General features: G+C 38.8%; 1 protein-coding gene across 1 annotated transcript; it reads left to right on the plus strand.

Moving 5' to 3' along the window:
• The first annotated feature begins 682 nt into the window (after window positions 1–682).
• LOC139721938 (uncharacterized) lies at window positions 683–22,663 on the plus strand. Its single transcript, XM_071633261.1, has 10 exons — window positions 683–823; window positions 1,799–2,839; window positions 3,305–3,437; window positions 5,069–5,233; window positions 6,520–6,662; window positions 7,822–7,919; window positions 9,131–9,292; window positions 21,220–21,525; window positions 21,673–22,105; window positions 22,596–22,663. The coding sequence occupies exons 1-10, from the start codon at window positions 694–696 to the stop codon at window positions 22,661–22,663; spliced, it is 2,679 nt and encodes an 892-aa protein (XP_071489362.1). The 5' UTR covers window positions 683–693.
• Window positions 22,664–24,090: the final 1,427 nt, after the last annotated feature.

The following is a 24,090-nucleotide window of genomic DNA, read 5'->3' on the forward strand; positions in this document are numbered from 1 at the left end:
TAATTAGGCCTCCATCGATCAAAGTTAAGCAAATGAATTAAATGCTTCAACTAGAAAGATGGAAGTCGTCTGTTGAGAGATTATTTTGATGGCAATTCCTGGTAGGGTGTGTATTTTTCATGTAGGGCCTATGTGACTATCCTGTTTGAAAAGTAATACAGTATAGTACTGTAAACAAACCAAACACAAGCAGATCTGTGTAGACCCATGGTAGACCTGTCCCTACAATTACAAATACATGTTTCCTTTTGAGGAACTGAGATTCAGAATAATAATATAGTAGGCTATATATGCCCGTGCTTGCTTTTCTGTCTCAGATTTTTCTGCAAAATTTTCAAAATGGAATCACTTGTATGCTGTTTGATTCGAGAAATGTGTAGACCTACTTTCCCTTCCATCGGGTCATAAGTACCCGTATGGAGAATTCTAGACAGATAAATCTGCCTCTTGTTCAGTGGCCTCTTGTTTACCTGTACAGTTAGTAATACTGTCGGAGGGGCCGACTGTACTACCGACTGTCCAGTTCAAGAGGCATATTTATCAGTCTCTAGCCGATGAATTCCCACCCATATCAAGGAGAAGCATGTTGGAGATTTGTTACCGGTACCTTTTGTACTGTCTGCAATTCTTATCTAGCAACAGCCTTATCAATTCATGATCTGCTGAAAAAGGAAAACTAAACCAAGTGTCACCATGAATGGCCAGGACCAGATCAGATTGGTGTCAGGAATGTGCTGGGCGGTATTTCTGTCTCTGATCTACCAAGATTGGAGCAATGGATGGAACTATGGTGACTGCACATGGTTGTGGCTGATGGTGAAAGGTACAGTAAATGATTAAATTTTTTACTGGTGTATTTGTGCTTACCAGTGGACAATGCTGTTACTATTCATCATGGTGAAATTGTCCTGAACAGCCTGATAACCATGGTAATAGAAAAGCATGGTAGAAGCGTAATCAGATATGACATTGTTGTTGTTGTTGTTGTTGTTGTTGTTTTTTCAATGTTTGGAATTTTAAAGTTGCACACAAAATTTCCAGACAACAATGATAGAAGTTTCAAAGACCTAAAGTTATGCAAGTTAGATTAAGTCATAATGTGATCACCTCACAGCTTTCCCTTTGGTCTGTTAATATAATACCGGTAGTCTTTGTTTTTCCCTGTACAACACCTTAATCCCATATACAGTCATCATTACTTGGGTAACAGCACACAACAATCTATTTGAAAAAAGCAGGGGTTTTTGTCATTTATTACTAAACAGGACATTAAAGATTTGTGTGCAGGTCCAAGGAAAACTTTTTACCTTGACTATTTACACCTATGATCATGTATTGCATCAGATGGTTGCTTGTTTGTACTTGTGTTGTATAAAACCACCAATATTGAAGAATATCATGCAGTAAAAGATTTGAGATTTCAAAGAAACAACTGAAAAACTGCATGACTAGGGTTGATTTCTAACAGAATTTTTCCTGTGTTTGAAGTTAGTCGCAGATTTATGCTAGCCTGAGTTAATTTTCAACTCTTACTAGAGTTTTTCTGAGGTTAAACATTTCATGCAACAGGCCCCACCTGTACTCAAAGATGATTGTACCAATGGTAATTCTCAAACACTTTCTAGCACTTGCTCCAGTGTTAATCGGTATTCAAGTCCATTAATGGCATATACCACAAGGAAGACAAGGATCAATGTTGCTACCACCTTACAAGCTCAAGTGGATCAGTACCATAGCCATGAAGTCTATTTGCAATGTTTGTTCATTTATTTTTCTGTTTTTCTTTTAAATCTTTCAGGTACTGTGACAGTAATATCTGTCATATTGGGAATCCTGACACTCCACATGTCTGTCATACCAGCTTGCCGTTTTACCCCTGCACGTATTCTTGTTGTCCAGTACCTCTTTGATAACTTCATGACTGCCGTTGGTATCTACTTTTCCCGACTGCACGAGGACCAGACAAGGAATTGCAAAACGTCGCAAGAAAAGTTTTTGCTGACTCTTCTCTCGCAGCGAGCAGAGACGGCATACGGAAAAGACAATAACTTCGACTCACTGCGGTCTGTTGCTGCTTTTCGTGAGCATCATCCGGTAACCACTTATCCTCACTTTGCATCCTACATGGATCGCATCGCCAAGGGTGAAGAGAATGTGGTCATTCCAGGCATGCCACTGAGAATGAGCTTGACATCGGGGACCACTGGTGAGCGGAAGTTGGTCTTACAGTCCAAAAAACGTGTGATGCTCTTCATCTTCAAGTTTGTTCCCATCGGCCAGCGCATCCTGCGCTCATACTTCATTCCCAATTTCTCTCCCTTGCTGAAGACCTGTTATCTGTACACTCACACCACCCCGAGTCATACATCAGGGGGATGTGTCCTTGGACCCACAACTATGCTCAATCTGCCGGATATTCTCTATCGCCTTCAGTACTCTACACCACCAGCTGGGATGCGTCTCACTAATGAGCAGCAAGCCGTTTACGTGCACCTTCTCTTTGCTCTGCGAGACAAAGACATCCAAGCTCTGTTTGCCATATTTGCTTCCACACTGTACTATGCTTTCAAGACCCTGGAAGAGAGTTGGCCCCACCTGATAACGGACGTTCGAGGGGGTCGCATCAGTGACCACATCGGTCTTGCGGATGACATCAAGGCTACCTTGGAGAAGGAGCTGCTTCCTGATCCCAGGAGAGCAGATGAGTTGGAAAGGGAGTTTCAGAAAGGCTTTGATAACATCGTGGGGCGTATCTGGCCTAGAATGAACAGCCTGTGGGGCGTGACGTCGGGGTCCATGACTGTCTATGCAGACATTCTAAGAGCAAAGTATACCAAAGGCAAGACAATTTTCTTTTTCCTTTTTCTTGGAAATGAGCTCTTCCACTGTGTTAGTTGCCTCATCTGCTGGCAGAATGATGTACAATGTACCATCACTCATTCCTACAGTTCATTTAGCTGAGTTTATTTTCAAGATTATGCGCAAAACCCCTTTGTATATCCATGGAAGTTACTCAATTATAATTTGTCCAATGCCCATCACCATTTGCAACATATGAACATTTTAAGAAATGCAAGTTTCAGTCTAAGTAGTGTTTCTACCGTGTACCACTTCATTTGAATGATTTACAATGAGGGCTTACTTTTGCACTTAAAATGTCATATTTTCTCAACAGACTAACTGCAGAGAGGATTTGATAATCATGTGAATATGATGACTTTTCAAAGCATCTGAGAAATGAAAGATTTTAGGGTAGGATGATGCTGAATCCCGTAATTATTCCCTCCTCCTCATTTATATGCAGGCCTACCCATTGTGTCCATGATATATAACTCTACGGAGGGTCTCTTGGGCGTCCTACATGGTAAAGGGGAGCGAACAGAGTACATCACCTTCCCAGGGGACGTCTTCTACGAGTTCATACCTATTGAGGAGAGGTGAGTTGATGGCTTCCAAGCTCCTGTGTGGCTCCTGGGTACTGGTGAAGGACTTCTTTTTCATATTCTGCTTCTTTTTTTTCTCTCTCTCTTCTTCACCTGCTCATTCTCTCTGTCTACATATTGACACATCATGTTTCTTTGTCATTATAATATAAATCAAGGAGATGTGAGACACAGTATACTTTTTAACTCCAACCCCCCCCCCCCCCCCCCGCCAAAAAAAAAAAAAAGAAAAAGGAAGAAGAAAATGTACACTTTTGTACCTGTAATGCCTTGTAATTGGGACTAAATACATGTGTTTCCAAAGAGAAATTGGATCACAAAGAAAAATGTTGGTAATAAATGATTCTTGTTTTTTCTTCTTTTTCTTTTGTCTAGTCATCCTCTCCTTCATTTTCTCTTCTACTTTGTCAGAATGAAGCAGTCTTCGTAGAATATTATATATGAATCTTTTTTCTTTTTTTTTTGTTAAGACGGCAGAGAGTCATTTTGTGCACGGTGCTTGAAGTACTGGTGAGGTAGCTATGCTTGGCCAAGATAGTCCCTTCCTTATATTCTCTTGTGAAGATCACATGAGACAGCTGTTTCCTGTTTGCAGAAACAAACTTCCTGTTAGTTGTTACCAGCAAACCGCTACATGGTGTATCTTTAAAGGACAAGTTCACCGTCACAGACATGTGGGTCGAGTGAATGCAGCAATATTAGTAGAACACATCACTGAGAGTTTGAGGAAAATCAGACAATCCGTTCAAAAGTTATGAATTTTTGAAGTTTCTGCTCAGTCACGGCTGGATGAGAAGACTACTTTAGCTTGTTATGTCACATGTGTACAATGATATAAAGAAAGTATAAAGAAAATTCAACATATTTTCACTTTTCTCTTTTCTCACGTAACAAAAGAACACTCTACTTCTCTCTTTCACAAGGCAAGGGGAATAATATTACCCTTAACATGCGTCAGTAGCAAGTCAAAGAAATGTGCACTTTATTCAAAAAGTATAGTTTTCTGATGTTCTCTTTTTATTTTCATTATTATATCGTTGTACGCATGTGACATCATACACTGTAGCAGTCTCCTCATCCAGCAGTGATTATGCAGATACTTTAAAAATTCATAACCTTTAAACGGATTGTCGGATTTTCCTCAAACTTTCACTGATGTGTTCTACTAATATTGTTGCACTCACTCAATCCACATGTAGATGAAGGTGTACTTGTCCCTTAAAATGCATGTATGAGTGTAGGAGAAAGCAGTGAATGTGCAGTGTACCACAGTTCTTCATATGCAAATGATAAGTTAATCCATGTTGGTTGTAGGGGTGAGAAAATTCTTTTGCCACATGTTGGAGGAATTACCTTCTGTTACTCTTTAAGCTTTTATTTTCATGTACAGATATTTTCGCAAATGAGGTGGTCACGGACAATTGTGTGAGATGTTGTTTTCGTGCATCAGCACCGACACTATGGAAAATGTACTCTTACCCCAGCGCATGGCAACAATTTCTCGCAAGTGATTAATTTGCAATTCAATTGTTATTCATGAAGTTCGTGAAAATTAAATCCTCACAAAAATAACAGCTTATAAAGTAATATAACAGATAGATCTTTATGTTTAAATACCTTTATAGCCAGGGAGATCAGCCAAACACACTTCTTGCAGAGGAGGTGCAAGAGGGGGCCCTGTATGAAATAGTTGTCACTACGATGGATGGCCTGTATCGGTACCGTATGGGAGATGTCGTGAAGGTGACCGGCTTCTACAACACAGCACCCATCATAGAATACCAATACAGGTCAGTGATGTATTGTTTGATTCATTATTGTCTTGACTGGTAAGTCATTGAATTCGGGGTAAATAATTTTTCGATGGGGTCCCATTTAATTTCTGTCTTCTTTTCTTTTTGTGTTTAAAACAACAACAATTAAAACAGGAAAGCCCTTTGCTTCATAGTTAATGAAACATGGGAAATAAGTGTTTGTGCTGCGTGTCATATAAAAGAAGGAAATAAAGGAGAAATGGGAAAGTGCAAGTTCTCTGTAGCTGCACTTTTCTCATCTAGTAAACTGCAAAGCTCTCTCAGATTGGTCACAATGTCGGCCCAAAGATGTAGACAAAATATTAGTATTCTATTGAGCTGAGCTGGAAAAAAAAAAAAAAAACTTTTGAAGAGCCAAAGTTTACCTCAGGTTGAAAATGGTTGCAAAGCATGGCACTCCAATACATATGCAGTGGGAAAAGGGGAGAAAGGTCATAGGATATTTGTAGCAAACCCCCCCCCCCCCCCAAACAAACAAACACACACACACACACACACGTGATTTCATTTGTCAGAAGATACCCTTCCCTGGATCATTCAAGCCTCGACTTGACCAAAAGGTAAGAAAGAGAGAAAGAAGAAAGTAAAAAAAAATTTAAAAAAAGAACAACTTGGCTCCTCCCCTCCCCCACCCCACCCCCAATCTATTTAAGAATGAGGGGGCAAGGGAATGATGTCACTCAAGTTTTCAATTCACCTTGTTATTTCGCCCAATTAACCCGTTGAGGATGAGTCCCAAGTAAACTCGGGCAGGTGTCTATGGGAAATGCTTGTTGTAGCAAACTCAGACCATCCTCAGCGGGTTAAGGTATTTCATAACCTAGCCCTAAGTCATAGTTCAGAGCCCTTATCCAGAGCTGTAATCAGTTATCACTTCATGAATCATGGTGACCCTATAAAACTAGCAGAGACTCCAACTCTCCTGTTTTCGACGGGAGATCTCCCGCCGAAAGCGCATTTTTGCAAAATCTCCCGTTCTCCCGCTTGAGATTTGATTTCTCCCGCCCTGGATCTGTGTCTCCTGTTTGAAAAGATTTCTTACTTATTGCTATCGTATATTGAAAAAATCAGCCTTAGATAGCGCCAGAGAACATCTAGAACCCTAGGAACTTCGCGCTTCTCACACATCAACTTGGAGTCTCCCGTTTGCTAGGGGTTTCGGGCGGGAGAATCTCCAGATCAGAAGGTGCTTGGGGTTGGAGTCTCTGAATTAGTGAGAAAATCAACTAAACAAAATCAGACTGTGCCTGTTTATTATGCAGGGTAGCTGATGTACTGGATGTGGCAGGTGAACAAACTCCAGAGACTCTGATCAAGGAAGCTCTCCACATACTGGCTACCCAAAGGAGGATGCTGCTGGTAGATTACACAACTCAAGGATGCAGTCTTGGTGCAGAAGATAACAGTGAGTTTAAAAGATGATTTTCATTTTCATTTTTCATTTATTGGTTTCTGCAATTTTTTCAGGAACAAAAGTTTAAAAAGAAAATAAATGTTCGAAACATGATGAAACTAGGGGTGCATTTTGATTTTGTGATACATTAGTGATACAAATTGAGTAAAATACAACACAGGCTTATTATCAATGGGCAACGTAAATCATATTTTTAATGGAATGTTTTGTCAGGGGTTGACACAAAAAGCAAAGCATAAGCGTGACAACTCTGGAAGAAATCTATAATAAACTTTCTTCATACAAAATGTGCAGATGCATGTGTATGAGGTGCTAGGGACGTGATGGGGCGGGGGTTGGGGGGAGGTAGCTGGCCCTTGAAATGTACATTAGAGTTGTCATAATTAATTAGAAAGTACTACACACATTTGATATAGTTTTTGGTATGTGTGAATTATAAATTGTGTTTTCCCTGTCTTACATTCTGGACAGCTATCTGTCAAGACACAGATTTACAGATTCTTTATTGTCTTGAATTTCATATTGATGTGTTACCTATAAGGCAGATCCCCATTTGGGGGTTGCACATGCAGTATCTGTGGTGCTATACTTTGAAATACACTGTGTGTGTTAGGCTTTATCTGTTTTTATAGGGATGATGAGAAAAAATACATTGTAATATGCTAGTATTTGGGCTGTTTTATCATAGTGTTCTTGCTATATGCCCGTGAGGAAATCATGTGTTCAGTACGAGTCAAACAGCGGTGTGCAGTGGAACCCCTGATGTTGCAAACGCGCTACAGTCACCAAAGTAGAATTTAGAAGGGAATTGAATTGAGTGAAGGCGTATTGAGATTTGAGCATGAGATCTCTCCACATTGTAAAACATGATCCAAAACATGCAACCATTTGATTACACATGGATGCTCACCATGAGCTGAGTTTGTTTTGACAGTGAGGGTAATGACAGTAATTAATTTGAACACCCCCACCTTCTACTTAGATCTGAAATGCATCAATTCAAATGTGACTTCATATTTCTCCTTTGTACTCTACCAGAGCAAATTATTTTGCAGTGCTGTATGTAGATAAATCTTAATTTTGCCTTTAATTCATCACAAATGTCTAGATGCAGTATATTGATTATTTGCATTGTTTCTCTCCCACCTAGGTTTGGAAACAGGAGGTAGCAAGGGCTATTACACTGTGATAGCAGAATTTGATGAGCTGCAACATAGGGTAGAGACTGAAGATGTCAACTTGAAGCAGGTGAGTCATAGTTACTGAGTGTTAAATTTATTGATCGAGTGCACAACAAACATTGGGTAGCAAAGTAATATTTTGATCTTTTGTACGAAATTATTAGATCTTTGTTTTGTTGGAACAGAGTATGCATTTCAATTGTGACAACAAAAAAAAACAAAATATTACAAAACATTAAATTTAAAAAAACTTTTATACAGTTTATTCCTCTAAAACAATGACATGATCCTCTTTTCTTTCAGTACAATGAGGATTGATTCTTGTAGAATGTAATTTTGGTAATAAAATGATAACATGATGAAGGAGTCTCAAGTCTGATATGATATAATGGTATGTTTCCCAATTATTATTTCAGCAATTAGTGTCATTTGTATCTGTTGCAAAAATAGTGATTGTTGTTTTATCTATTTCTTGACTACAGGGAATATATAACTTTCAATGATATGTAATGTTGTGCTTTAAGAGGTGCACATTTCATCACAGTATGACAATCCTAATAATGATTCAGTATGTGTTGTGAACAGCATAGATACATTGGGTTTCCTTGAGAACTCAAGTATCAGGTAATGGCTTCCTGTGCAGCTGCTGATTTTCATGTCTGCTTTCCCTTCAACTGTGTTCTGTTGTGATACCAGTATTTTATGTTTTGCTGAATACATGATTTATTACATCAAACCTCGTAAGAAAACAACCAAGTGGCAGTGTTCAGTAACCATTCCCCTGTTTCCTGTTTTCAATAGCTTGCTATCCAAGCTGATTTATTGCGTGACATAGCATTATTTTGGAATGCATGCAGGGCAGGTTATGCTTATTGCAATTGCCGCTATGGCTGTGCACACTTACCGGTACCTGTTCACACTTTGCTTTGTATTGTGGACTATGTGAAAACAGTAGCAGTAAGTAGCTGATGATAAAAAATAAGTTGCCACTTGATTGCAGATCATAGCGTTGTTGGTAAAGATTGATTGATTCATTACTTGGTACAGCATTGCTCATTTGCACAATGTATAGTCCTAATACGTGATTATGCATGTTGGCTAAGCAGGTGATCCTCTGGGTTGCAGAGACCATGATTTTGTTGTGGTGGCATGTAGTCCGCACCTCTAATTCACTGTGTACTTCTGTTAAAATAGTGCAGCCTTTTTACCAGCCAATGCAGTAGAGAAGATGTGACTTGACTATTTTCTCGCTCTCGATTCAAATGACCTCTGCCTCAGCTTTTACCTGAGATGACAGAAGAGCTGGATGCCATCCTCCGACGTCTGGATAATCGCTATGACAACCTTCGTGCCGATGGCAGCATTTCCCCTCTTGACCTGGTGCTGGTTGGTCAGAATGCCTTTGGTGACCTTCGGTCAGTCATCGCTGACCAATCCCAGGTATCCACCATGCAGATTAAAGTGCCCAAGGTCTTGAGAAATGAGAAGTTTTATGAGCTTCTAAAGGAGAGAAAATTGACTTAGCTCAATTTGAAAAAGATGTTTCTTTGTGAGGGGAGAACCATGGGGATTATAACTTTGCAACACTGTCCGTTTTGTGCTGATAGATACTGCTTCTGAAATGCTAATGACTTGTTTGTGTAGGTTCACAGTCATGGCATATTTACTGTGTATCGTAGACCTGAATTATGTCACATGAGGAAACTTGTAAATAATTGCTACAATAAGATTGCTTGTGTATGAGAATTTTCTACTTAATAAAAGCAAGGCTTTCATCATGTGTGTGCTATTCTGTGTGAGATTTCCAGTGGTGCTTCCTGTGTAAATGGTGCTCTATAACATGTGCAGCAAAGGCTTTGTAATCATCACAGTTAGTGTTACTTATAAATTTGAATGCATGCTTTAATGGTTCAATGATCCTTTGTAAAAGTCAATTTCAGATTTCAAACTTGAATCTATTCCCTGAGAATCTTACGAGATAAGGTTGGTGCTTTTAGATTCTTATTCTCTGTGTTATTAGTGTCATTATTACTGTACCCGGTAATTATCACTGTCATCACCATCATAAAACAAGGAGTATTATCTATGTAATTATCATGACTATTAAAGGTTGCAGAAATTCTCAAAAATCTCGTTCTGCAGTCAGGTACATGTAGGTTGCATTAATTTTTCCCATCAAGAAGGTGTACTTCTCAATTACATCACAAATTTTCTAAAATCTTCTTAAACAATCATGCAGATGTCATTCATTTCTTTAATTGATTTTTTTCTACTTATATGTAATGTTATTTCATATCCTTGATTCTGCAAAATTATAAAGATGCAAAATTCATCTTACCTGGGCAAGTGTGAAAATGTCCTCTTTTCTAAGATGTCACACATGATGGTTAAGTTTATATTTATGTGTATTTTTGTCTAAACCAGACTTTGACTGCACAGAAATTACATTTATGACCACTCAGCTCAATCTGTGCAGCTGTATTAATGAAAACATGTTCTGTTTCACTGTAAAGCAATGCCTGTTTGAAAAGAAATGATTTTTTTTTTTTTTTTTTATATGCTCCAGGTGAGACAATTCGAGTTGGGCAATCCATATGGCATATTTTGGTGCATTGCAGAGAATCCTAATCTGCAACCTTTTTTGGTTTTGAGCTGGGTGGTTACATTTCATCCGCTGTTTTTTCTCAGTGGAATACAAATGGACCTTTTTGTATCTTTAGATAATGAAGTGTAGGCTGGTGTCTGCATTACACACTCACTGCACATGGTGGTTCAATATGTGTAAGAAACCGTGGCATGCTACACACCTTTCCATGTACACTAGTATTTGTGTCAACGGTCGTGCACACCTCTTGCTGCACTCAATGCCAATTCATGTTCAGAGTGTAATAGGCTGCTGTCATATGATATTAAACTCAGTTAAGTATCATGGTGAGTGTTTAATGATGATGATGTCCATCATAAGCATTTGCCAAATTCTCCTGTACACCTACAATATTGTGTGCCTAACAAAGTACATGTAGTGTACATCTGTGTCTTTCTTCTGATGCTCATGGTCATCTACTGTATGTGTGCTTGCAAAAGGGGTTTGCCACCTTCATTTAACTTTGCACTTATGTCCTGTATCAGCTGTCAGGACCCAAAATTATGTTATTTGTTTGATAAACAAAGTAACATTCCATATGTACAGTTCGACCTCGATTATCCGGCCGTGTCGGGACCGGCGCTCATCCGGATTGGAAAGCGAATTGGCCGGATATGGGAGACACAATATTAATGATTATGTATATAGCTGCCTTCCAAGCTGCTGTCCCAGTGCACTGGCAGCTAGGCAGGTAGCATACCCCGCAATGGTGGTGTAATTTATGCTAGCCTGCGCAAAATTGTAGTCCCTTCTTCACAAAAGTAAAGTATATCTTTATGTGAAAATCAAACATGTTTTACCTCATTAGATATCGAGAAACCTATCATGCACATCTTATGAAATTAGTGAAATAGAATCCATGAAAAGATGTTAAAGTCACTGTTTTTTCTCAATTTTTAGATGAAAAAAAAAAGTCCTTCACTGCGTGGACGCGTCGGGATAATGGAGATTTCCAGATAAAAGGAAGCCGGATAATAGAGGTCGAACTGTAAATTGTTTTGATAGAGGCTGAAGAGTGAGCTAAGTAGAAATATTCACAGCTATTGCTCCAGGACTGCATTTAAAAGTTCTCATTTTAAAATGATATGCAAAGTGCATACCATGTGTATGTGTATCACCTTGTCAATAAAGCTTTTGTAAATATTTCTTGAGGTATGTACATGAAATAGAGCTCACTTTTGATATCCATGTCATGATGATATTCCTTGTCTGAGGTTCCAGATGCTGAGTGATTTGTTCAGAATTTTTATATGGTGCACTCCCATTAAATAACGAACACATTTATAACGAAATTCCGGTTATAACGAATTAAAAATCCAAGTCGCAAAATTATCAGCTCCATGTGTTTTTATTGTCTATTTGTTTTCTTTAATAACGGAATTTGGATATAACGAAAGAAATCTGCCGGTCCTGAGGACTTTGTTAATGTGGGAGTCCGCTGTAATTTCATTTATTGCTATGTATTTTGAAGAATAAAATAAATTCAACTGGCTCTCTACAGTCCTTTTTTCAAATTTGTTTGAATGGACTTCTCAAGGAATGCAAATTAATGTTGTGTTTGATGTGGTGTTTATTCTCCCCCCCCCCTTTTTTTTTTTTGTGTGTGTGCATGTCAGAAAATTAGTGATGTTTATTGTAATAAAAAGAGTGATGCCTGCCGTCTACTTGGTACATCCTCTTGTTTCTGGGAGAAACGAATGTCCACTGCATGTACACACTGCATGCTAAGGAGTTTAGAAAGGTCTCAACCTGCACACAGGCCGGCAATACTACCCAGAGTGGAAGGATTGATGCAGTGTGATTGTGTAACTCCAAGAATCTGTGCAATAAAATGTGCATTAAAATCTCTGATGGACAGGTCCTTCAGATTATGCTTTATATGTAATTATACATGTGTACATGTAGTGTGAATGCATAAAGCAGTCTAGAATGTAGAATACATGCATCGTATGATTTGTTACCAATACCAACACAATTTGGGAGAGTTAATGTTGAAGAAACATTAGCTTTATCACATTACTTTAATTTGCAGAATACAGTTCTGTATTTGTATTTTGCTGCTACATGTAGTTGGATTACTTGAAATACCCTTGATTTAGAGCATGAATCAGAAAGCTGCTAGACTGGTTGACATCTACATATTTTCCTTCACATGAAAAAGAAAATACGGCTTGCCAATACACTACACATAATACACAACCAGGCCACTCACTCTCGCATAGAAAACAGCAAGGAATGAATATTTATATGTGATAAAATATCAGTACTGCTATTTATTTGTTAGTTCCATCTTGGCTTGGCCTCACATCCACCACCACCTAAATATCTGGACATACAGAAATTCACACATTCAAGGATCAGTTTTCCCTGCATTCCAAGGCGGTTGAAATGATGGCATGCCCTTCTAGTCATCACTTTACCTTGTTACAGCAGCAAGATACACTCTGTCAAACTGCAAGTTGCAGTCATTTTTGATCCAGCAATCAATAATCGAGTAAACTACAGCACTAGCACTGACTCTGTTGGTTTGTCTTCACACATACACTGTACATGTAATTGCATAATCTTGGCTCAAAACAAAAATATTGTGAATTCAATGCAAGGTGTACATTGAGTACATAATGAACTTTATATAAGTTTCATTTTTTTTTTTCAATCCAAAATCAAAGCAAGCCAATTGTAGAATTGTTTCACATTAATGATGAGCACACTTCCCAACATGTCATAGCCAGAGCATGGACACACCCATCTCCCTTTATGGCAAACATAGCACAAGATTTCTCATACTTCATGTAATTCTGAGAAATGGTGACGTCTTGTTCAGTACACTTGGTAGTTTCAGTTTATGAAATCTCAGAAAAATCTGCTCTACTAAATCATAACTGAACAAAGAGAAAACCAAAAATGTATCATAACACAGTTTTTGAATAGATGCACTTCAATATACTCTTCTACAACATCATGCCACAGATATGTATATATTTGGCATCTTTTGTGTACTGAGAAATACTTTGGTGACCATTTTGAGCTGCAGCTATACACAACGATACAATATACTTCAAGTTCTGACAGCGATGCATGTACTCTTGACACTATCAAATAAGGAAGCACACTTCAAGCCAACTTTGTGATAAAACTTTCAATGATTATTAATTTTTCTGTGGATCACTTTGTTTTCTAAAAGCATCTGAATGTCTCATTTGACTGCAGAAGGCAATTTATGCATAAATACATGTCTAGGTGATTCTGCACATCTCTCAGGATTTAACACAAGCACAAATTTGGGGGAAAGAGCTCCATCCCTTGTATAGCATAGGTCATGAATTTGACTGATTACCCTACAATAAATGTGATTGTGCATTTATAACATCACCGAATGCAAATTGGTACCAATATCTCATGAAGCTCAACTTGCATTTATCCACGCTGCTCTTAAAGAAATATCCTCACAATTTTGTTTTCTCTTGCAGTTTGTTTTCTTAAAATGCAGCATTTCCCATAAATGCCTCAATTGTCAGTATTCAGACATTAATCACACCATTTGAAAAGGAGCACAGAGTAACCTTGCTATGTCAAGGTAGCAAGGAATGCCGATTTTACCAACATACTATAAAAGAGACCAGATGAATACACTCACAGAAAATCAAGACCGTCATATTCACCAAAAAATATATCTCGCAAGCCAGCTCATTGTGACAGGGCTTCCCTGTACCACAAATAACATTTGCACACATTGACATCTTCATGGCACGATAGCAAGTGGCACTTTTCTACGGTCCATCACAGCCAGTATACCAGTTACCACTTGTGACCATTTCAATACATCAAAACAACATACCCCTGGTGGAGTAGTCTGTGAGATCCAACAAGCTTAGGCAGTATAGGCCTTCACTCCCTCACTCACTTAATCCTGCAACCATTGGGGTTGTAAGGGGGACATGAGGACTTGAAAGCTGTCATGAATATATCCAGCATTGTTATTCCAGTCCCACCCCTTTATATTTTTTAACCAGCTTTTCCTCTGCAGTTCCAGTCTGTGCCCTCGTTCAGCAGGTATATACCTTGTCTAATAATAGGATTATGCCAAAATGGGTGTGTGAAATAACACCTTGTTTCTTTCATCTCAACCGTGTACATGATATTATGTGATTTCAACATGACAGAAACCTTCACAGGAATTCCTAGTAAAAGCTGCCTTTGTTTATTTGTCTGCTTTTGAAAAGTACATTGCTTTTCATGATTGGTGAATATACGGTACACTAAATACACATAATGTAAATTCCTTCATTGGGATACTGACACTATTTATTTGAACATATGGGGGAGGAAGGGAATAGTTTTGGGGCACAAGTGATTTGACTTTTTTTTTCTCTGCAAAAGGAATAAAAATTGGAAATATATCAGATGTCTCATTATGATTATAGGTGGGAAGGTACATCGAAGTTGTTGGTCTTCAATTTTTGCTTCCCCCCCCCCCCCCTTTTTTTTTTCTTTTTGTGGGGGAAGGTGAGGGAGGAGGGTTTTTAGTCTACTGGATTATTTTTTTGTTCATAATCTGGACCAAAATAGATACAAAACTGGTACATTGCCATTGGGTGACAGTTCTGCTTTCTGTCGTATCCTTCTACACAGCATCATATAAAGCAAACAATCACCATCATAAGTTTCCATCAGCAACAGCAGAGGGCAGCATTAACGGTACTCTGAAATCCAAACGGCTGCAGGCAGTCACATGGTCAAATTTCTTTTAGCATGCCAAAGCAACAGTGACTCTCACGATACTTGAACAGCAATCTCTGCTTTGTCACACAGCTACAAGTATGTCATAAGCTTGATCACAGTGTTAGTCTGTGTGTTTAGTACACATATTACACACTTTTACATTCAAACAGTCCTTTGAGTACAATTCTTATTTATAAAAACTCATTTTGACAAATGTTGTCTGGTGCTATTAAATGTAAAAGCAAAAATTTTCCTGTAATTTTTAAACCCTAAAAAGACTGGGCTATTTTGGTAGCTCGAAAGACTGGGGGGGGGCCTAAAGGGCCCCCCCTTAAGATCTCGGCCTTTTAGGCCCCCCCCCCCCCCCCCCCCCCCCAGTCTTTTTAGGGTTAAGCTATGCCGGCTGAGATGAACTTCACATGTTTTCAATTCCACAAAATCAAAACATGAAAAAGTATTAAATAAAACAAGCAAAAAGATGTGCTTGCTTTTATTTTCAAGCTAATTTCATGTTGAGCAAAATGTGTGAACATTTTCACTTGTACAGGTATATTAGGAAATATGAGGAAAGGGGAAGAAGAAAGAAATGAACATACCTGGCACCATTTGTCAAACTACTTCATTATAGCAAATTTTGCAAAAACAATGCATTATCTGGAGATGTGACAACAAGGCATCCCAATATTCACTGTTGTGCCTCTCTTCATACCACTCTCATCTCTATTTCAATAGTGTATTTATCATAATGACTTGAACGATTCTTCTTTTTTTTTTTGGGGGGGGGGGGGGGGCCTTACTTTCTATTCTGTTCACTACCCTGTAAAACTCCATGCATGAGATGAAATACATGTAATGGCTTATCCTTAACAAGCTTGGCAATTGCCCAAAATTTTGTGAGCCCTTTAATACTTGGCCCTGATAACAAGACTGATGAAAATTACAATGTGAGCAAACAGATATTTCATAGACAGTGAAATGTCAGAAACGGACCTACTCTTCCACTGTGACTTGTTTTGTTGAATAACATGAAGAAGCCAACACTGAAATTTAAACATTTGGCCTTGACTCTGGTATCTAAAGCTCTCCCCCCCCCCCCCCCCCAACCTAGTATAATCACTGACTTGTAATGTTTATCACATCAGTGTACATGTATCAAGTTCAGGGAAATCAGGTCCCAAACATCTGTGGTCATTGTGCAAACAATAATATTCCAACATGTGACCTTGGACGAGGTGCTGTGACCACTGCAGATTGGTTTGTTATTTTTTTGATATAATCTCACCTACAGATAGTCCAGTTTTCCTCAGGACCTGTTGCCAAAATTACTGAATGTCATTAAATACCTTGACACTCACTGCATACACTATACACCTGGAACAATTGGGCAAACTGACAGATGATAGGAAAAAAAAACAATAAAAACATCTCAAGCAAACTTGAACTTCTGGAATAAGAGGGTGGAAATACTGAGCCTATGAATAGCTAATAGCATTGGGCAAGATAAGCAAAAGTTTCCTACCATTGGGCAACATGTGACCTGAAGCAGTCATGACATGCTTCTTTTCAAATTTAAATGTGCTATGCCAGCACTAAAGTTGATATTGGTTGTGAAAAAGGATATGACTACAATCTTCAGACTTTCAACTGACAAATACATGTATCATGCAAGTATCCGACGTTAAAATTCTGCTACATTGAGCTTCAAAAAACAGCTAAGTTGGCACTTACTTGCAACATGAATTTGTTTCACTACAGGATTGTTACACAACTGCCTTTTTTGCCCAACTGTGACGAGGAGGATAATTTTCACTGGTTTTACTGACTCATTTTAATATTTTCATGGTTTGTCCTTTTCGGATTTGCAGAAATGTGCAAATGCATAATATGTGATACTTGACAATACTTAGGTTTTTATTTCACCTGTACCAAACCTGAGACAGTCATAATGATGTAAAGCAAACCTAAAAGATAAGCCAAACTAAAAATCATCAAGATGTTCAGATTCCACTGTCAGCAGCAACTCACTAGAATTTCACTGAGAATGACATCCATGCAGTTTGTTCCAAGGAGAGCCACCACAGTTTGCTACAACTAGCCAAACTTAACCCTGTCTATGCCAGGGACTTTGGACAGTGTGTACAATGCTATGGGGTTGTCTACCATTCAGCACCCAAAGCACGCAAAGGAATAAATGCAACAGGTGTCAGTAAGTGCAGTTACAGGATATACCACAAATTTTGCAAATTGGGACTTTTGACTTTTGACAGTATATTGGTGTTTGGCATTGTATTATTCAATTACACTTGACACGCATTTTTTGCATTACTGCAAGGTGCAAAATATTCTCAACAGGAGCCGTGCAAGACAGGAGTTGTTATGTATTACCTCAATAGCAAAAACAAAGCTCACACAAGACAGAGCTCTACTCCCCTGACAAAAAAAAAAACAAAAAACAAAGCCAATGAAAAAAGATCTCTACTTGCAGGGTACTGTATATCCTGGTGTCTTTCAATAATGGTACCATTTGATGTTTAAATATATATTACTACAATATCATATGATGCCACCAGTGCTTTATAATACTATATGATTCTCACGTTACCATTTTAATAGCAGTATTGACGGAGAGTTGGAGTTTCACAGTGAATGTGTAAATGTTGACACTTTGATGGTATGTTTACCGTAAAACTGAACAAGGGAAACGTGTTGCAGTCAAGGACTTTGTGCTCCTCCAGTTGCCATGGAAACACAATGTCACAGTATACAATCGATGAGATTCTCCTTTGGTTGCGACATGTCCTCTGGGAAGAAACTGACCAGTGTATCAAACAGCTGCAAGGAGGAAAATATTTGTAAAACTTTGTAAACACTTAAATTAGTGGCAGAAAGGAAAGTATGGTGCATCAAATAAGAACAAATGTAACTTGCCTGGAAGAGTTATAGGCACATGTGCATGTACTTTCTGCAAAACTTAACATAAATTTACACTGGAATGTGATTAATGTCCATGCCTACATGCATATCATATCAATATCATCAAAATTTGTCTAGCCAGTTAGATGTTTTCTTAATTGTGACCCTACAATAGAGGTATTACAAATCTAGATTGCTACTCTAAGCAATCTTCTGGTTGTCTTGTAGTTTTCGCTATTTCGCAAGGTTTTCACAAGTTTTGTGGAAATGAGTTGGCTTGACAGGATTGGCACTCCTACTTTACAGGTGACTCCCGTTAAAACAAAGTCCTCCAGACTGGCAGTTTTCTTTCAAATAACTTACCATTTTTTATATATATACACAGAATGTTGAAAAAAATATTGCAATCGGATTTTCACATTGATAACGTCCAATATCATTAAACTGACCGAATGCTATTTCAGGGTCTAAAAATATAACATAATATATATATAAAGATGATATATAAAAATATAACAGTTCCTTCCTTGGGTGTTTTACTAAGACCAGGCGTCCACTAGGGCGCGGACAAGATGCGGACAAGCCCCGGAATGCAAATTTGGTATTCCGCACTCCTTCGGGAACCTGTCCGCACGTTCCTGAACGTGTCCGCTCACTGTCCTAAACATGTCCGGGCGTTTCCGCGCCTTCGGGAGAGAGAAAAATTTCCGCGTCCAAATTTTGATCGAGACCAAAATTTGGACGCGGAAATGAACTTCCTGACACCTTCGGCGACTTGTCCTGACGATGTCCTGAGGATGTCCCGCCTGTCCGGAACCCTTCCGCGCCTTCCGCACACGCTCCGGAAAGAATCTTGCGGTGTGGGGAAGCTTCGCGAATGAAAGCGGAAGACACCAGGAATGTTTTAGGACAGCGCGGAGCCAATGCGGATCTGTATATGACAGTGTCCGGAACCGATGCGGACATTTTGTGGTCTAGACACGAAAGCATTGACACGTCTCGCGAGCGTCATGCCGATGAAACGGAAAATGAGCAAGAAGGGAACCAGCAGGAAGAAGAGAAATCAGCCCCCCTCACCTCCTAGTAAGTTTATGTTGATTTCATCTTTTCAGAAATTATTTTTCATCTGAATGACTTTCATGGTTGCCATCACCTACTATGGTACATTTTTTTGTGTTGTTTTCTTTTTTTTTATTTGCGAACAAACTATGTTGTCCCATGTGACAGCCCAGTTGAATATGCACAAAAGTAGGAGAAATACACTCAGAAAAAAGGGCATGTAAAAACTGTTTCAAGTTTGCACTATTCTCATAGAATTTTTGGCTAAATGTTAATGTATTATATGAGCATGAATAAGTTGTCAATCATACTTAAATGCTCTTCTATGATACAATATATTAGAACAAAAGACAAATTCAATATAATAAAAAGCATGGATTCAGTTGCACAAATTTATACCTATGGTCTCATTACAATGTAATATCTTTGAAGCCCACAATAACAACGAAAGCTACAGATAATGGAGGAAAGTAAATAATTTTTGTCAAATCAAAATCCAAGTGAAATTAGAGAAAAAGCAATATAGACATGAATGGTAGGGTTTTGAATTGATTTCTCAAATAAGGAAACCTTTAAATTATTCATTTCTTAAATTTGTCTCATCTTTTCTTACATAACTAAACTGAATGAATGAAAGGACTGTATTGTGTTCATTTATCATATATGTGCCCTTACTCTCTATGCCATTTGAAGTTTGAGTTGTCAAAAAAAAAATCAATTTCCCTTTAGTTTCCCCCTTTCATTTTGTTTGAGGTTATAAAGAGATAAAGAGAACGAAATCTTATTTTTGCTATTTCATTCATGTCTTTCACTGTGTTAAACTGGTCTTTCTTATCATTGTTATCTTTAAGGGCATTTGCAAATGAAAGGCAATACGTCAATTTTTGCAATGTTTACTTTTGTGCCTTGGAGGACACATACGAATTTTCCACTCATGCGGAAGGTTTTGTGTTATATTGACCTACTAGCTAAATAGCCGATTAAATTACCCTTTATAATACGGTATGTTCAAACATTGAATTATCATCAAGATTTTCTATGAAAATTATGAATTCGAAAAAAGTGTTTCATTTCTTTCTTTCTTTTTTTGCCGAGTGTATATATCTAAGTACACTCTAAGCATCACAAATCATATCAGAAATATTTTTTACCTGAATGATTTTCGTAGTTATTACCTAATGATTTTATCTTCTCTTCTTTTTTTAGTTGGAAATAAACTGGATTGTCCAATTTGACAGGCCAGCTGAAAAAAAAAAACCCAAAAGGTTAAAAATGTTTCCCCATTTTTACACAATGACATAAGTAAGCAGTCAGCATAAAAGAAAATAACTTCTCGGACTTGAATCATTGCAAACTGTTTAAAAGTGATCAAAATGAGAGATAGTTAGAGATGCACAACTCATTAAAAATGAGAGAAAGAAAATCAAAATTAAAGATTAAGATCATTTTGGCATACTCTGCAGAAGTATCAGACAAAACTTGTACTTCTCGATGGATAAAGCACAGGTCTAAAAAAGGAATAAAGAATACATATATATATATATATATATACATTTATTATATGGTTCAAAAAGTCTGCGAATATCTCAGTTTCGGTTGAGTTTCCATGTGACTATAGGTAGACAAAAGATTTTTCTCCCAGATGAGACAAATTAAACAAAAAATGGGTCGTCAGCCGACAAGAGCAGACAATCCTATTCTTCGACTTTTGGTGGTCACATTTGTAAAATTGACCAATCATATCAATATGATATCAGCAGCTACTACGGAAGCACAACAAGGAGCATCAATGACTCCAGACGAGGAGGTTGCAGACATCTTGGCACAGAACAGGGACGCTGCCCACGTAGAGATGATGCCTGATCTGTCCATTGCTGGCAACAGTGCCCATGAAGAGAGGGAAGAGGAAGAGGAGGAGGGGGAGGAGGAGGAGGAGGAGGAAGAGGAAGCGGGAGCATCACAGCCAATTGGTGGCAAGCGACGAGGCAAGGCAGGCAAGCGTCGCAGTGTTTTACTCACTGACGAGCAGAAAGAGGAGGTGATCGAGTTTCTCATCCGAAACGAGGGGCTTTACAACAAGAAGAGGGAGCTCTGGCAGCAGACCCACAAAAAGAATGAGCTCTGGCAGCAGCAAGGGCGTGCTATGGGGGTCGACTGGAAGGACATCTTCACCTGGTATGAGACCCAGAGAAGGCGCCTGGGCCGCCTGAAGATGCTCGCCAACAAGTCTGGCTCCGGATCTCTCGAGGATACATGGAAGGAGACCGACCTTCAGTTCTGGGAACGATGGCATTTCCTTCGCCCACACATCAATACCCAATCTCAGGAACCAGTTGTTAGTGTAAATATTATGTAATTAATGCAACTCATCTATTTTGTTGATGCAATTCTTGTTTAACACGAATCGAAGAGGTCCACGCTTCTGTCTTCAACTTTTGTAGTCTTAAATCATTATTTTTTTTTGTCCCATAATTGCGTGCAGCTCCGCCGTAGACTGTCCAGTGCACCTGCAAAGAGTCTTGATCTTGAGGGTGAACAAACTCACGCTGCTCTCGAGGGTGGGCAAGCTCACGGTGCTTCCGAGGCTGAGGCCGAAACAGGGGACCAGACAGCCACCTGCCGCTCTACTCCGGCGTCCACGACATCACAGTCTGGCAGGCAGTCTCGCGGCGTTGACCAGATTATGGAAGCACTGGTAGCTAGCAGTGAAAGGCACCACCAACTCATCAACCTGTCGGAGAGCCTCCTCAGAAATCAGCAGCAACAGGCTGGCCAGAGAAAGGATCGCCACCAATTCAACTTGTGGTGTGGCAGTCTTTTGCAGGAACTTCCTCAGGACCTGTACGAGCAATGTGAGGGAGAAATGTTCCGGCTGGCGACTCACTACAGGACCATTGCGCACCAGCGTTCTGATGGTAAGTGTTTGATATTTAGCGTGGTTTTGTCGGGTCCGAGTGTGTGTGTGTCTTTTTTTTAATACAATGATATGTATTATGATTTCATTTCATCTTTCCCCTCGCAACAATATTTTTCACAAAACAGAACATCTATGTTTACTCGCTATTACAGGTCAGGCAGCACCTGCACCTCTTCCTCGTCAGACTCCCTCCCAGCAGCCACAGCAGTCCTTTACCCAACCTGGGTGGCAGCCGCATCCATCCAATTGGACGCCAAATCCGCCAGCAGCCAGCTCTATTTGGCATAGCCAGGGGTGTGACTACATGACTCAGTACAACCACCACCACCAGCAGCAGCAACAGCAACAGCAGCAGCAACAGCGACAACAGCCGACCTCCGCATCGCGTATCCCCCAGCAGTCTTTCATTCGAGTGCGCAACTCAAGCCTGCTCAACGATGATCAGTTGTTTTCTGCTTCGCCTCCAACGACTGCTGACATGGCAACAGCTCCCAGCACCACTGCTAGTGCAACCATTTCTACTTTCAGAGTGATGGCCCCTGATGACAACCAGTAGAGCAAGCAGGGCGATCATGGAGAAGAGTGAACTTTCTTTTCTGCAACTTAAATAACTTATAATTTGCTTTTCAAAATATTTGCATTGTTTCATATATCTTGTGCGCCTTTGAATGTATGATCATAAAGGGTTTTTTATGTATCACGCAGTTTTTGTATATTTGTTCTTTTAGGATGACTGTATGACTTTATTATTCTTTCGTTGTTGTTTTTTTCATCAAAGAAAAAGCTGATGTAATAAATGACTTGAAATAAAGAACGGAGGTCTCCCATATTGTGTCCACATAATTCTGGTGTAATTTCAGTGACTGATGAGCAAGTTGGAGTAATGCTATGTGTATAAAGGAGTGCTGTTTATTTTCAACGACTCAAGAACATGTAGAACTATTTTGTGGCAAAACAGATATGGACATGTGAACATTTTAGACAAGACTGTGCTGTATATTAGGTGAATGCTTTGAACTTGCGACTTAGTTGTAATAATAAATGCTATTTCTTTTCATCATATTTTTTTCTGTGTGATAGATGTCATTGACTAAATCACTTTCGAAAATATACCCATGGTTCATCATTATTCATGGCTGATTTTACACATAAAAGGTATATTATAAGAAATCATAGTGACAGAGAACAGAGATATAGTGAAAAGAAAAAAAAATCAAAGTACCATACAAGAAGATCCCCAGTAGGCCGAGCTTTACATTGGAGCCTCATCAAATGCACCAAGAAATCAATCAGCAGTTTCAACAAACTATCAACACACCAACTTCAACAAAAACAGATTATTTCACACAGCAAAAACAGACATGTTCATGTACACAAGTGATGCTACGAAAGAAAACAAAGAAGAAAGGGATAGCGATAATGGAAGGTGAGAAAAATGGGAGAGAAAGAAGGAGGGTGACTCCTCATTTGGAACTATCAAGAAACATTTACTACAAGGAGTGTATACGTGTCATAATATCACAAAAGATTTATTATTTAACAAAACAAAGCAAAACATCAATGAATACACCCTGGTGATGCTCTGCTAACGGAGTGACGAAATCATCGCACGAGTTAATCCAATACTTGAACAAGCTAGAAATGTTCGAGTATCATTAAACGGGATAAATATTACAGATGCAATGGAATTACTAAGGAGTGAAGTGTATGGCTCATATTAAGCCCTAGATGATCACACTCAAGAAGTATTACAGAAAATTATCTTATAATCAATGCAAGTTACACAATATCTGCAAAACTCAATGTGGAATTGGGGATGACGATCTCATAATTTCATGAGTCATGAGGAACTCCATTTTCACAGAGTATTTTTTTTTTTCGAAAGATGACACCCCACCCCCATTGACAGAAGTGTAAAACCAGTAATGAGGAAACCTGCAAAAAGAATATTATGAAACAATGCAGACAAGATACTTTCATCAT

This window comes from Diadema antillarum, unplaced genomic scaffold (genome assembly GCF_040938485.1).
Source record: "Diadema antillarum isolate AM-2024a unplaced genomic scaffold, OU_Dant_1.0 scf00000152, whole genome shotgun sequence".
Taxonomy (NCBI): Eukaryota; Metazoa; Echinodermata; class Echinoidea; order Diadematoida; family Diadematidae; genus Diadema; species Diadema antillarum.

Excerpts from the sequence above, each read along its gene's own strand:
- LOC139721938 (XM_071633261.1), top strand. The coding sequence starts at position 694 with ATGAATGGCCAGGACCAGATCAGATTGGTGTCAGGAATGTGCTGGGCG. Across the intron at positions 21,526-21,672 it reads CCCAATCTCAGGAACCAGTT|CTCCGCCGTAGACTGTCCAG; the intron begins GTTAGTGTAAAT and ends AATTGCGTGCAG. Across the intron at positions 22,106-22,595 it reads TGCGCACCAGCGTTCTGATG|CTCCCAGCACCACTGCTAGT; the intron begins GTAAGTGTTTGA and ends ACATGGCAACAG.